The sequence below is a fragment of the Gossypium raimondii genome, chromosome 13 (genome assembly GCF_025698545.1).
Source record: "Gossypium raimondii isolate GPD5lz chromosome 13, ASM2569854v1, whole genome shotgun sequence".
NCBI lineage: Eukaryota > Viridiplantae > Streptophyta > Magnoliopsida > Malvales > Malvaceae > Gossypium > Gossypium raimondii.
This window is the reverse complement of record NC_068577.1, coordinates 22,038,220-22,051,852: the sequence shown is the minus strand read 5'-3', so window position 1 is coordinate 22,051,852 and position 13,633 is coordinate 22,038,220. Positions and strand designations below refer to the sequence as shown.

Sequence of the window (13,633 nt, the reverse complement as noted above, 5' to 3'; positions counted from 1 at the left end):
AATTTCTCACATACTTGAACCATTTATCTCAATATCACATTCGATCTTGACTCGGCATTGCCTGTTGAACTATTCAAAATTGATAAGGATACTCTGATTGTTTGATAAGCTCGTACAATGCCAACGTCCTAGACGAGGTCTTACATGTAATCAAATATCGATGCCAATATCCCAAACAGGGTCTTACACGAAATCATATACGATGCCAATGTCCCAGACATGGTCTTACACGTAAATCTCAAATCGATGCCAACATCCCAGACGTGGTCTTACACGGAATCACATATCAGAATCCTATAGCTCGTACAGGCTTTCAAATGTCATAATTCAATCGTATCAAACTCGTAAAAATTCTCATATGCATAAAATAATTTGACATTTGCACATATATCCATTAAAATTCAATTCAGCATTTATAATACATATACATTTAATTTAATGACATTTATTTACTTATGAACTTACCTCGGATGAAGACGAACGGACTAGAACGGCTATTCGACAACTTTTGACTTCCCCCGATCCAAATCCGATTTCTTTCTCTCTTGATCTAAATTAATTTAAATTTGACTTGTTTAATGACATATTCACTCAAATTCATTCAAAAATACATAATTTGGGCATTTTGCACTTTAGCCCCTAACATTTCTTATTTTCTCAATTTAGTCCCTATTTTAAAATATCACAAAATATTCAAAATTTCAACATCCTATAGTTAGGCCGAATTTTACTAAGGTTCATAGCAGCCCATTTCTTTCATTTATTTCACATTTAGACCCCTCAATTTACAAAATTCACAATTTAATCCCAAATAAGCATTTTTACTAAAAACCACTTAATTAAACATGATAATCTAATAACATATATTTATTTTCCATCATCAAACAACAAAAACAACAAGCTCTCTTCAATGGCACATCACAAAATACACAACCAATTCAAAAATTCAAGCATGGGCTAGCCAAAACACAAAGCAACGATATCAAAAACGTAAAAATTATCAAAAATCGAACAAAGAACATACCTAATTTAAAGCTCCAAAGTGCCGAACATAAAACTAAAAAAATGGCTTCTTTTTCTCTTCAAGATTCGGCAAGAACAAAGCTAAAATGCATGGCCATTTTGTTTTTATTTTATTTAATACAAATACAACAATTACCATTTTAACCTTAGCTAATTCATTTAAAACTCCACTACCATATGTCAATAAAAGCCCACTCATACTTTCATTCGTATAATATCAACATAAGGACCTCACATTAGAAAAGCCATAACAATAAAACACTTTAACAAATAACTAACCACTTTTGCATTTTACGCGATTAAGTTATTTTTCACAAATCGGCACACAAACGATAAAATTAATTCACGAAAATTTCGCACATGTCAATTCACATACTATAAGGACGGAAAATAATATAAAAATATTTTTCTGACTCAAATTTGTAGTCTCAAAATCACTATCCGACTAGGGTCTAAACCGGGCTGTTAGGGAGATTGGAATGCTATTTTGGAGACAAGGGTGCAGGAGATTCATAGCTTTTTTTTCTGATCACAATTTGATTTATTTAGGTTACTCTGGCCACAAATTCACTTGGAACAAGGGTACAACTTTTGAAAGCCTAGATCGTGGAATTGGAAATATGGAATGGGTTAATGAATTTCCAAATTATGCAATTCGGCATCTCCATAGATTAAAATCAGACCATCGACCTTTACTTATTACGTTTGATGGGATAGAAAAGAAAAAAGGTTTGCATCCGTTTCGTTTTTCTGATGGTTGTTTATCTCATAAAACATTTCCTGAATTGGTTAAAGGAAACTGGAATTTTAATGGGGATATTATGGAGACTGTCAATAATTTTGTGGGTGCAGCAAAGGAATGGAATATTAACACTTTTGGTAGTCTTTTCAAAGGAAGTAATGGCTAGGATTAAAGGGGTGCAATGTATATTGGAAGATAAACCAACGAGGAACTATTATAGAAGCAGAAGTCACGTTGTGATTGTCTAATTAGTGGGGATAGGATTACTAAATATTTTCATAGACGGACGCTAAATAGGAGGAGAAATAATAGGATTGAGGCTCTGAAACTAAGTAATCGGTCGTGGAGTTTTGACAATGATGTTCTGAAAGAAGAAGCTATTAATTTCTTAAAAAATCTCTATACTATAGAATGATCAATTAGCGGGAGATTGATGTGCACGAATTACTTTCCCCAACTAAATGATGGTGAAATACATAACCTTTGTATGGAAGTGACAGATTTGGAAGTAAAGGCAGCTTTGGATAGTATGGCACCATTGAAGGCACCAGGAATTGATGGGTTGCATGCAAAGTTTTTTCAAAGCCAATGGAATATTGTTGGCCCCTCAATGTGTCGTGTAGTAAAAGATGCGTTTGCGGGTCGACCTTTGAATCCAAGTCTGAATACAACCCTGCTACTGTTACTACCAAAGGTGAATAACCCGGAGGCTTTTTCTCAATTCAGACCAATCAGCCTCTGTTTAATGTTACATAAGATCATTTCGAAGACTTTAGTCAACAGGCTACAAATGATCATGATAAAGCTTACGTCTCCAAACCAAGTCAGTTTTGTGTCGGGTCGCTCAATTATGGACAACATTATAATCGCTCAGGAGGCTATATATACGATGCGCACTTCGAAAGATAGGACTGGTTGGATGGCAATCAAAATAAACTTAGAGAAAGCCTATGACCGAATCTGATGGGATTTCTTGAAGGATACTCTTGAGACTGTTGGGTTACCATCAATAATTTGTAATTTAGTTATGAATTGTGTAACGACATCTTCAATGCAGGTATTGTGGAATGGAGAGGTTGCTCCTGAATTCATACTAACTCGAGGGGTGCGACAAGGTGATCCAATATCTCCATACTTGTTCATTTTGTGCATGGAGAGACTGGGTCACTGTATTCAACAAGCAGTTGAAGAAGGATTATGAAAATCTATGCAGTTTTCTGTAGATGGACATGGGTTATCTAATTTGTTTTTTGCGGATGATCTTGTGCTCTTTTGTAAAGAAAAGCTTGAATAGGCTAGAATTGTCAAGGAAATACTAACGCAATTCAATTATTTCTCAGGGCATAAAGTCAATAATCAAAAGTCTCAAATTTATTTCTCAGCCATGGTGGATAATTCAGTAGCAAATGAGATAAGCAAATACTTAGGAGTGACAAGAACGGATGATCTCGGCAAGCATCTAGGCGTTTCTCTACTACACTCATGAGTTACGAAAGGTACTTATGCATTTTTGATTGAGAAACTGAGGAAGCGGCTTTTTTGATAGGAAGGGAAACTTCTGTCATTAGCAGGTAGGGTTACCTTAGCAAAATCAGTATTGCAATCAGTTCCCAATTATTTTATACAATCGGCTCTTATCCCATTGGGTGTTTGCGAGGAGGTTGAAAAGCTTATTCGTCAATTTATTTGAGGGTCGAGTAATATTTCTCGGAAAGCAGCACTAGTTGGTTGGGAAAAATGTTGTCTACCACTAGACCGAGGGGGATTGGGACTAAAGCGAATTCAGTATCAAAATAAGGCATTCCTTCTTAAACTTAGTTGCAATTTTCTGTTACAGAAAGATGCCTTGTGGGTCAGGATACTTAAGTTAAAATATAAAATTGATGAGGATTGTCCACAGAACATTGAAAGAAGATGTTGTAGTTTTACTTGGAAATCTATTTCGAGTGTTTGGGCTGATCTTCGGAGTAGCCTTTTTTGGCGTGTAGGAGATGGTAGGAGAGTAAGGTTTTGGATTGATCATTGGATGAAAGAGTTGGGACCTTTATCCAACTATTGCACTAATGCAAGACCTATTTTTAAGATTCCACAGTATATGCAATGGTAACATTAGAAAGGGAATGGAATTTGGAGTATTTTGAAAGGGATCTACCAAGGGAAGTTCTCTTGTATATTACAGGTATTCATCCCCCAAAAGATGATGCAGGGGAAGACCAAATAGCGTGGAGGTTAACGGATAATGGCAAATGCACAGTAGCTAGTGGATACAATGAATTCGCACATGGTGATTGGCCCGTACGAAATCGAAAATGGAAGTTAATATGGAAATTAAATGTTCTTCAGAGGGTTCGACGGTTCCTTTGGCTTCTATTACACAATCGATTCCTATCCAATTCAGAACAGTGTAGAAGGGGAATGGCTGATTGCCATTTTTGCGATTTATGTGGGAGTGGGGTTGAAACACCTTTGCATGCGGTGAGAGATTGCTTGGTAGCTCGAAATGTCTGGGTAAAATTTGTACCGTTAGACAAGTTGGATATTTTCTTTTCATTAAATTTGGAAGAATGGTTGATAACAAATCTTTTAGATTTTAATGAGGCTATTGTCCAAGGTGTCTGTTGGAATATTTTCTTTGGGATTATAACTTGGAGAATATGGAAATGACGAAACAACTAGCTTTTCAATGGAGAATTTGGTGAGGCTTCGATTGAGGTTGCTGGAATTATTGCCTTTGCGAAATCAGTCATGTTGACAAACAATAGGAGAAATCAGCAAAATGATCCAGCAATGTCTTTTGCTAGTTGGCAGCCGCCACCTAGCGACTGGTGCAAGTTGAATACGGATGGATCAAGGTACTTGATTACTAGTCAAGCCTCTGCTAGGGGTTTGTTTCGGGATCAATAAGGTAAATGGGTTACTAGTTATAGTAGGAATATAGGTGTTTGTTTTGTACTTGACGTAGAATTATGGGCAATCATGGATGGATTGGATATAGCTTGGAAAAGAGGCGTAAAGCAATTCTTGGTGGAAAGTGATTGTTTGATTGCGGTCAATATGCTTAATGGTCAGATAAAGGATACAGAAGGGAGTCTAGCACGAATCGTCAGAGAGCTGTTAGCAAGGAATTGGCATGTGAAGGTAATGTTTACTCCACGCACAACGAATATGGCTGCAGATTCCATGGCAGCATTAACAAGAAATGTTCCTCTTGGTTTGAGAATTTATGATGTTCCCCCAAGATGACCGAGATAGAGATTCTACAAGACAGTATTGGTATCAGATCTAATTCCTGTTATGGCTAAATGTATTTAGTTTCTTTATCTACCCAAAAAAAAAAACTTGATATTTAAAAAATAAAAACGGTTGTAAAAATAATATATTTTAAAATAAGCAAAATATTTTCCTCCACTTCTTCCAAAATAAACCATGTAAAAAACTAAAAATTAATTTATTCTAACTCAAAAAAAAAAAAAAAAAACTCCATAGCATAAATATGTTACTTTTATCCCTTATTTATTATCAAATAGAATTTAGATTTTCGATGGAATTTCCAAGATCGAAACTGAATTGTAAGGTTCAAACAAATACTAGATACAAGGCTCATCATCTCTCTGACCCTTAAAACTGACGTTTAAGTAACGCTGAAATCCATATTCTTCAACTTTCCATTAACCGTTATGTGGTTTATGGATGAGCATTCTTGGAGTAGTCGGTTCATAATATTGTCAGCTGAGTTAAAAATCCGCAAACTAATAATAAAACCACTAACGCCCCTGTCTTCTCCCCAGACGTGAGTTGTTGAAAAGTCCAAACGTTCATGGGCTCTTTTAGCCATGAATATACTTTTCTTCAAATCAATTATCCGAAGGAACTCTTGGTTCACTTTGAAGTCTGTCGTCTTCTTTCTTTCTCAATCCAGTCCATTCTCTTCTTACAAACTAAAACTGAATCCTCCAAGCAACAAACTAAACAGAGCATTGAGAATCAAGGACATTTTTATATCCTCGAAATCAACCCATTTCACTTCCCGCCAAAACCATCTTCGTCTCATCCAAGATTTTTTAGAAACTGACTCAGATCAATTTACTGCCCAAAATTGCTTCAACAATTTGGGTTTTTCAGATTCCTCAACAGAAAATCTCCCAGTTTTCTTCAATGATATTCTAGAGCCTCCTTGTACAAATAAAAAGAATTCCAAATTTAATCCAATTGTGTTGTCAAATGCTTTAAGTTCATGCGCGTCAAAACATAACCTTTGCGGTGGAATTCAGTATCATTGCTTAGCAATAAAAACTGGGGTTTTCAGCAACGTTTACGTAGGAAGTTCTTTGGTTGCTTTCTATGGAAAATCCGGGGAGTTGGAGAAGGCTTATAAGGCGTTCGAAGAAATGCCCGTGAAAAATGTAGTTTCATGGACTACAATTATTGCTGGATTCGCACAAGGATGGCAAATTGATATGTGCTTGGAGCTATATAATATGATGAAGAATTTGACTTTAAAACCAAATGATTTCACGTTGACAAGTCTTTTGAGTGCTTGTACGGGTAGTGGAGCTCTGGGGCAAGGGAGAAGTGCTCATTGTCAAGTCATTCAAATGGGTTTTGATTCCTATATTTATATTTGCAATGCTCTTATTTCTATGTATTGTAAATGTGGGAGTGTTGAAGATGCAATATTTTTATTCGAGAAGATGGCTGGTAATAAAGATATTGTGTCTTGGAATTCAATGATCGCAGGGTATGCCCAACATGGTTTTGCAATGGAAGCTGTTGAACTTTATGGAAAGATGAAAGATGAGAAAATAAAGCTGGATGCTATCACATTTCTTGGAGTGCTCTCTTCTTGCCGTCATGCCGGTCTTGTCGAACAAGGGTGTGCTTGTTTTGATTCAATGATTATACACGGTGTCAAGCCCGCAGAGGATCATTATTCATGTGTTGTGGATCTTCTCGGCCGAGCTGGATTATTACAAGAGGCTCTAGATTTTATTCTAAAGATGCCTATTCGTCCCAATGCTGTTGTATGGGGTTCTTTGCTTTCTTCTTGCAGGCTTCATGGGAACATTTGGATTGGGATAAAGGCCGCCGAGAGCAGGCTATTATTAGAACCCGAGTGTGCAGCAACCCATGTTCAGTTGGCAAGTTTATATGCTAGCGCAAAGTGGTGGGATGAGGCGGCTAGAGTGCGTAAAGTGATGAAAGATAGGGGACTCAAAACGAATCCTGGGTATAGCTGGATTGAAATTAAGAATGAACTTTATAGGTTTAGAGCAGAAGATAAATCGAATACTAATGCGAAGGGGATTCTTGGTGTTTTGAGTTGCTTGGTAGACCATATGAAAATGTTAGGTTACGTGCCAGAAATGCCCGAGGAAGATATTGATGATACTTTCTTTTGAAAGCTTTTTAAGTTCTTTATTGGAACCAGATACAGTTATAAAGATCATTCCATTATGGTCTTTCTGGCTTTTCACTACATAAGATTACCGTGTTATTTAATTTGTTTTTATTTAATTTGTTGCTATGGGATTACTCTATTTGATACAAAATATAATTAGCTCATTGTTGCCTAGCCTTTTGGAGATGTAAGAAAACATCGAGGTTGGCTAAGGTATGTGGATACAAGAAAATTCAAGGTCTTTCTCAAGTAAATCGAATTTAACCCAACTTAGTACCTAAAATCACCCCATCCGATCAAATGATGCAAATCCATAAAACCAAACTCGAGATGATCTAACTCAAAAAATTTTATTGAAAAGACCGAATAACCTAAAACTTGAAATAGCCTATTCTCAAAATGATACCAACTCGAAATTGATCTGAGCCTTAAATGACTCCAAATTTTTAAAACCCGAAATCCAATCAGAAACAAACCCAACCTGCCCAAATGATAAGTCTAAAATCTAGAGTTCACATCTAACTGAAATGAATAAATCACTGGCAGCCAGGATATATCCGAGCAACTGGAATGGTTTATCTGGCTACCACGGGTTCGAATCTTCCTCTCAAATTTACCACCAACCTAACAACCATCTTTGTGAGTAGGATATGGATAAAAATAGTTAACATGGCTATTACAATAAGGTGATGATATCATATGAAAGAATCCCCCATCAAGAAACAAGAAAGAAAGGTAGTAAGAATCACCAAAATGAGATAAGTGCAATCTTTCATTATATCCTACCAATATGATTTCGATAACCAACAAATAAAAGTCCAGCACTGAGAGTACTTATCCAAACAAATGAATAAACAAGTCCAATGCGTGCACAAAACACCAAACAGGCAAAAATTTCACATAGTTCAATTTGGACCAGGAAGCCTACTGTTGTGGTGGTCAATCTTTAGGCAATACCCTAAAAGACTGAAGTTTTTAATAAAGAACTCGGACAGAGATTTGATTATTGAGACAGATTTTTCTGTTTTTGCTAATGCATGCGTTCATTGCTTGGATATGAGAGGGGAATTGCACAGTTGTTAATCTGACAAGGTTGGTGAATCCAGGTCTCGTAAATGTAACCGTCTGGATTGAGGACGAGTCATACTCACAACCAGAAAGGAAACGCTCAACATCCTCTAAAGCCGCACTTCGGGGAAGCCCTTGCAGTACCACCTGAAAATTTTAGTCAAACTCATGTAAGATTATAGCCTTCATGTGTAGGCTAAAAGTTTTTATAAATGCCATAAAAAGGTTTTAAGATGAAAACCGATTGGACACTGTTTATACCCAATGATGCAAAATTAAGGAAAGGCTCTTAATTGATTAAGGTAGAAGCTCTCCTTTAAATCATAATCAACTTAGACCCTTAAAAAGAAGACAGGTCAAAATAAAAATTTAAACCTTAAGGTCCAACAAAGCAAATTTCATTATAAAAAGACAAATCCTGCATGTCACTACTAGTTGTGAATACTGTAAAGATTATTTTGGCCAGCAAGAATGCCGCAATTTTTTCAGAACCAAAAAGTCTATTCATTACCACAACTATACTAATTTCATTTATATAATAGTTTCATCTTGTAATCCTGTGACTAAGCTCAATTACCAAAACTGACTATGCATATAGTTGATGAATAACCTAATAACAGAGTTTCTCAAAATGTCAAAAACCCAATAACTGAACAATACCAGAGTTTCAATTTGTCCAGCAAGAAAGCTGAAAGTTTTTCAAAGAGTCCAAAAATCTATTCATAACTACACAACTATACTATATCATGTATATAATAGTTTGATGCTGTAAGTAATCCTATGACTAAGCTCAGTTACTGAGACTTACAATGCCTATAGCTAATAAATAACATATAATAACACAGTTTCTCAAAATGTCAAAAAACCAACCAACTGAACAATAACAAGTACTATAAAACCATGAATCTTTGACTTACAGTTTTCCCATTGTATGGCATAACTATATCCCAATCGGAAGTATCAACCTGTTATATAAATAATGCACAATAAACATCAGCAATCAGACCTTGTAAGATCATTGACAATCAAATTTAACTTACCCTATCCAAACGGTATAGCCGACCAAACCTCCTAATTGTCCTTCCTGCATTGCTAAATGCAGAAGGTGACGGGAACCGCAACATCCTAATTGCAAACAAACAAAACTCAGACATTAACTTAAACCAAAAAAAAAAACCACTCGTTTCAAAAATCTAAAGAAAATCCAATTTCCAAAATATGTACTCAGGATAAATTGTATATTTGAAAGAAAAAAGTAAATAAATAAACCAAAAAGTTTACATCGCAACAGGGAAAAGGCTGCGGCTGTAGCTGACTTTAATGTCATCAGGCGTTAGATTACACCCTTCAAGCAAGCTGATTATATCGCTCTTCATTGTATACTTTGTGATTCCAAAGAGTTTCCCATAAACAAAACCTAAATAAGTTTCAAAAGGTTTAACCATTTCAGGGGGAAAAAGGGGGATTGCAGATAAACCTAAACCCTAAAGCATTGAAGCCTCAGTTGAGAGGCTTGAGAAAAAAACGAAAAAAGAGGTGTACTAGGGATTAACCTTTGCTAGCTGAATCCAGAAATTGATTGACGGAGGCGTCGGGTAGCGGCTGTTGTTGCTGTTGATCCGGTTCGGTGGAGAACCGTTTTGGCGGTTCGCGAAGGAATGAAGGTAAGACGTGGGTCGGCTTGACCGTTCGAACCGAAACGTGCAATTTGATTGCGTTTCGGAGGATATTCATTTTCCTTTGAAGGAGAGATTTGGGCAAAATATCAGTGTGCAACAAAATGATTGATGAAAACACCCAACAGTGGCTGAGAGTGGGAGGGTGACTAGAAAAGGAAGACAGCTAAAGGTTGAGGCCAATACGCCGCCGTTTCGAACCGGAAACTTCAAATTCTCCCTAACATTTCTTTCAGTTTCAGTTTTATATATGGGCTCTCGGGGTTAATTAGAAGAAAAGGTTGATTTTAAAATTTAATTATTTAATTAAGTTTTTTTTTCAAATTTAGGGAATCAATTTATGAAAATAGATTGATTTTGAAGAGAAAAATAGAAAACACGTTCTGTTGGACTTGTTTTCAATTGATGTGGCAATTAAGGGGCTGAAAGCGTGCATTTAGATTGTTTTCGTCCAATAGTAACTTTTTTGCAAAGGTCAAAAAAGTCCAACGGTTCAACAATTTTGTTTTTTCAAACGATTGATTTTTTTTAATGACTAGTTTATTTGCTATATACACTCAACTCATTTTTATCTTTTGCATTTAAATTCTATTCTAACAATTCTTTTAATCATATTCATCTATTATCTCAATTATCTCAACTATTTTATTCTCAATTTTTCATTCAATTTCTCTCAAATTTTGTTGTCTTAATTTTATATTTAGTAAGTTCTTTAATTTTATTTGATTTTTATAATTTTAAAAATGTCAACGCCTTTTATTCGTTTGGATAACAAATACATTTCTAGCATCCAATTGGAAATGGTAAGAAAATAATATTTTTATTTTTATTTTAATTAATATAATTATTAAGTTGTTAACATTATTAGTTTTATTAATTTTTTATGTTTATATAATCAGACCGAAGACCGGATTATTGAGATTTATAAGTGCGAGGGCAACGTGTGTTATTGAACAACACTTGCAAGAGGTGAGATTATTGCACATGTCTCATATGCTTGGGGGACTAAATTGGATCTCGTACTTATCATCACTTTGGTTGAAAGATGGAGACTCGAGACACAGACATTCCATTTTTCGTGCAGTGAGTGTACAATTACACTCAAGGATTTAGCATTACATCTGGGTTTACCGATTGAATGAGGCAGTTGTTATAGGGGTAGTGGGTGTTGACAATTAGAGCGCAATTTGCGAGCAACTATTAGGTAAGGTGCCGAACAAGTTTAGTGGTAGCTAGATAGAGATGAAATGGTTAGAAGACAACTTCTCACATATCGAAAACTCCACTAGTTTCATTGAAAGACAACAATACGCAAGAGCAATCATCTTGAGGTTTATCAAGGATCCTCTAATGTTAGATAAATCTTGAAATCTGGTACATTTAAGGTGGCTCCTACAACTAGTCAACTTAAAAGAAGCGGGGCAACTTAGTTGGGGATCAATTGTGTTGGAGACATTGTATCGAGAGATGTATCGGGGGGCAAAATACCATTAAAGGCCCTTTTTTTTAAATTTACCGAAATGGGCCCGGTATTTTATTATTTACAGGAATGGGCCCTTTTCCCCGAAAACGCGTCACCGTCAGCACGATGTCAGGGGACGTGTCAGCGAAACGCGTCCCTAGGGGCACGCTTTGCTTACGTGGACATAAAGCGTGTTGACGAGGACGCGCTTTGCTGCCACGTAGGCAAAGCGCGCCCCAGGGGACGCGTTTTGTTGCCACGTAGTGCGCCCCTAGGGACGCGTTTTCCACGCGCGTGAACAATGCAATGGTCATTTTTTTGACCGTTGCCCCCCGAACGGTAAAAAAAAACCTATAAAACCCCCTACCCTTTTTTTTCACAAACTAATCCTCTCTCAATTATTTTCTCAATTTTCTCTCAAATTACTCTCAATTTGCTCTCAATTTCCTTTCAAATTTCTCTCAAATCCATATTTAATTTTATTTTGCTCTCAATTCCCTCTTAAATTTCTCTTAAATCCCTATTTTTAATTATTTTAAAAAAATTAATTTTTTAATTCTTTTAAAATCGTAAAAAATTGTACGAATTTAGCAATGGCCGGAGAATTGATTCGTCTTGATAACCAGCACATATCCGTCGAACAAATGAAAATGGTAAGTGTTAAATTTAGTTTTCAAATATTATTTAAGATTTTTTATTTATGCAATTTTAGATAATTATTATTTTATTATTTGTTATAAAAGTCTGTAGATCGGGTATTGGAATGCTATATCCGGAATATGCATGGTCCTCCATCACCGTTGGTAGAGAATTACCTGTGGGAAGCGGGTTTTTGGCACGTGGCGATGGTAGGCTGGGGATGCAAGTTGGACCTGAAACTTATTAGTGCATTGATCGAGAAGTGGAGACCCGAGACGCACACATTCCATCTTCCATGTGGAGAGTGCACTATCACTTTGGAAGATGTATATCTGTAATTGGGATTGCCGGTGGACGGGTACCCAATCACCGGGTCTGTTCAATCTGGCGATTGGGGAGCAGTGTGCTACGAGCTTTTGGGCACTATTCCGGAGAAAATTAACGGAGGTCAGATCGAGATGGGCTGGCTACGAGACACATTTCCAGAGCCGGATGATGATTCAACTGAAGTAGAAAGAATTCGATATGCTCGGGCATACATTCTTCAGATAATTGGAGGTTATCTGATGCCGAACTTGTCACGGAACCTCATACATCTAAGATGGCTGCTGAAACTAGTTGATTTTAGAGCAGCTAGTGAATTGAGTTGGGGGTCTGCCGTCTTGGCAACACTATATCGGGAGATGTGCGGGGCGACGCGACCGAGTAAAGCAAAAATCAGAGGTTGCCTGTTACTACTGCAGTCATGGGCACGATTTCGCTTTCTATTTCTACGTCCTCGAGTGGACCACCCATATAGATTCCCACTCATAACGAGGTAAATTTTATATTAGATTTTTTTATAATTATTATGTAGATTTTTAAAAATAATAGTATGCTAAATTTTTTTTAATTAGGTGGAACCATCCGGCAAGTTATGCTCGATTACCTACCTCTCTTGAAGATATATAGCTTCTATTAGACCAACAATCGGAAGCACATGTAAGTATTAAATAAAATTTATATTTCCATCATGAGCTAGTCGATTAGTATTTAGTATTTAGTATTTGGTATTTAGTATCATGTTCATATAGTTTCAATGGACACCATACGGGGATTCGACAATTCGGGCAGTAATTCCGGATGAGTTCTTACAAAATCCAAATGCTTGGCACTCGAAAGTTGTGTTGATCAGCTACGCGACTGTGGAGATGCACTAGTCAGACAGAGTGTTACGACAATTTGGATGTAGACAACCGATTCCCATGGCACCTGAGGTATTTGATGATCACCACAAAATCGACCTACGGCAACTGCATATAGATTGGCCGAGATTCTGGTTCCACTACATCGAAATGTGGGAAGATCGGTATGAGTATATACCTACTATGGAACTGATCATCGTTCCAGAGTTAGCGTGCATACCGTAATACATGTCATGGTTTAGGATCCATGGCAAGCCGTATTTACTGTCGACAGATGAGAGGCAGCGGCAATTGAGTGTCCAAAGGGAACGACGTGGGCCTTTAAATCCAAGATGAAGGGACGACGACCCAGGCCCATCAACAAGGCCCAGAAATTCGCCCGGGCCATCATCATCACCTATAACTTCATCAGGCCCAGCACCGACATAGTCACCCGACCCA

General features: G+C 36.8%; 3 protein-coding genes across 3 annotated transcripts; 2 read left to right on the top strand and 1 right to left on the bottom strand.

Moving 5' to 3' along the window:
- Positions 1 to 3,865: 3,865 nt before the first annotated feature.
- On the top strand, positions 3,866 to 5,008 carry LOC105765325 (uncharacterized). Its single transcript, XM_012584353.1, has 4 exons — positions 3,866 to 4,049; positions 4,164 to 4,273; positions 4,442 to 4,649; positions 4,728 to 5,008. The coding sequence occupies exons 1-4, from the start codon at positions 3,866 to 3,868 to the stop codon at positions 5,006 to 5,008; spliced, it is 783 nt and encodes a 260-aa protein (XP_012439807.1).
- Positions 5,009 to 5,354: 346 nt separating this feature from the next.
- Positions 5,355 to 7,264, top strand: LOC105767371 (pentatricopeptide repeat-containing protein At2g37320). Its single transcript, XM_012586882.2, has one exon. It carries the CDS (start codon positions 5,599 to 5,601, stop codon positions 7,162 to 7,164), a length of 1,566 nt encoding a protein of 521 aa, XP_012442336.1. The 5' UTR covers positions 5,355 to 5,598; the 3' UTR covers positions 7,165 to 7,264.
- Positions 7,265 to 7,917: 653 nt separating this feature from the next.
- Positions 7,918 to 10,115, bottom strand: LOC105767381 (uncharacterized). The gene is made up of 5 exons (XM_012586893.2): positions 9,785 to 10,115; positions 9,513 to 9,648; positions 9,272 to 9,356; positions 9,149 to 9,196; positions 7,918 to 8,378 (listed from the first exon to the last, which is right to left on the bottom strand). The coding sequence occupies exons 1-5, from the start codon at positions 9,963 to 9,965 to the stop codon at positions 8,139 to 8,141; spliced, it is 690 nt and encodes a 229-aa protein (XP_012442347.1). The 5' UTR covers positions 9,966 to 10,115; the 3' UTR covers positions 7,918 to 8,138.
- Between the last annotated feature and the right edge of the window lie 3,518 nt (positions 10,116 to 13,633).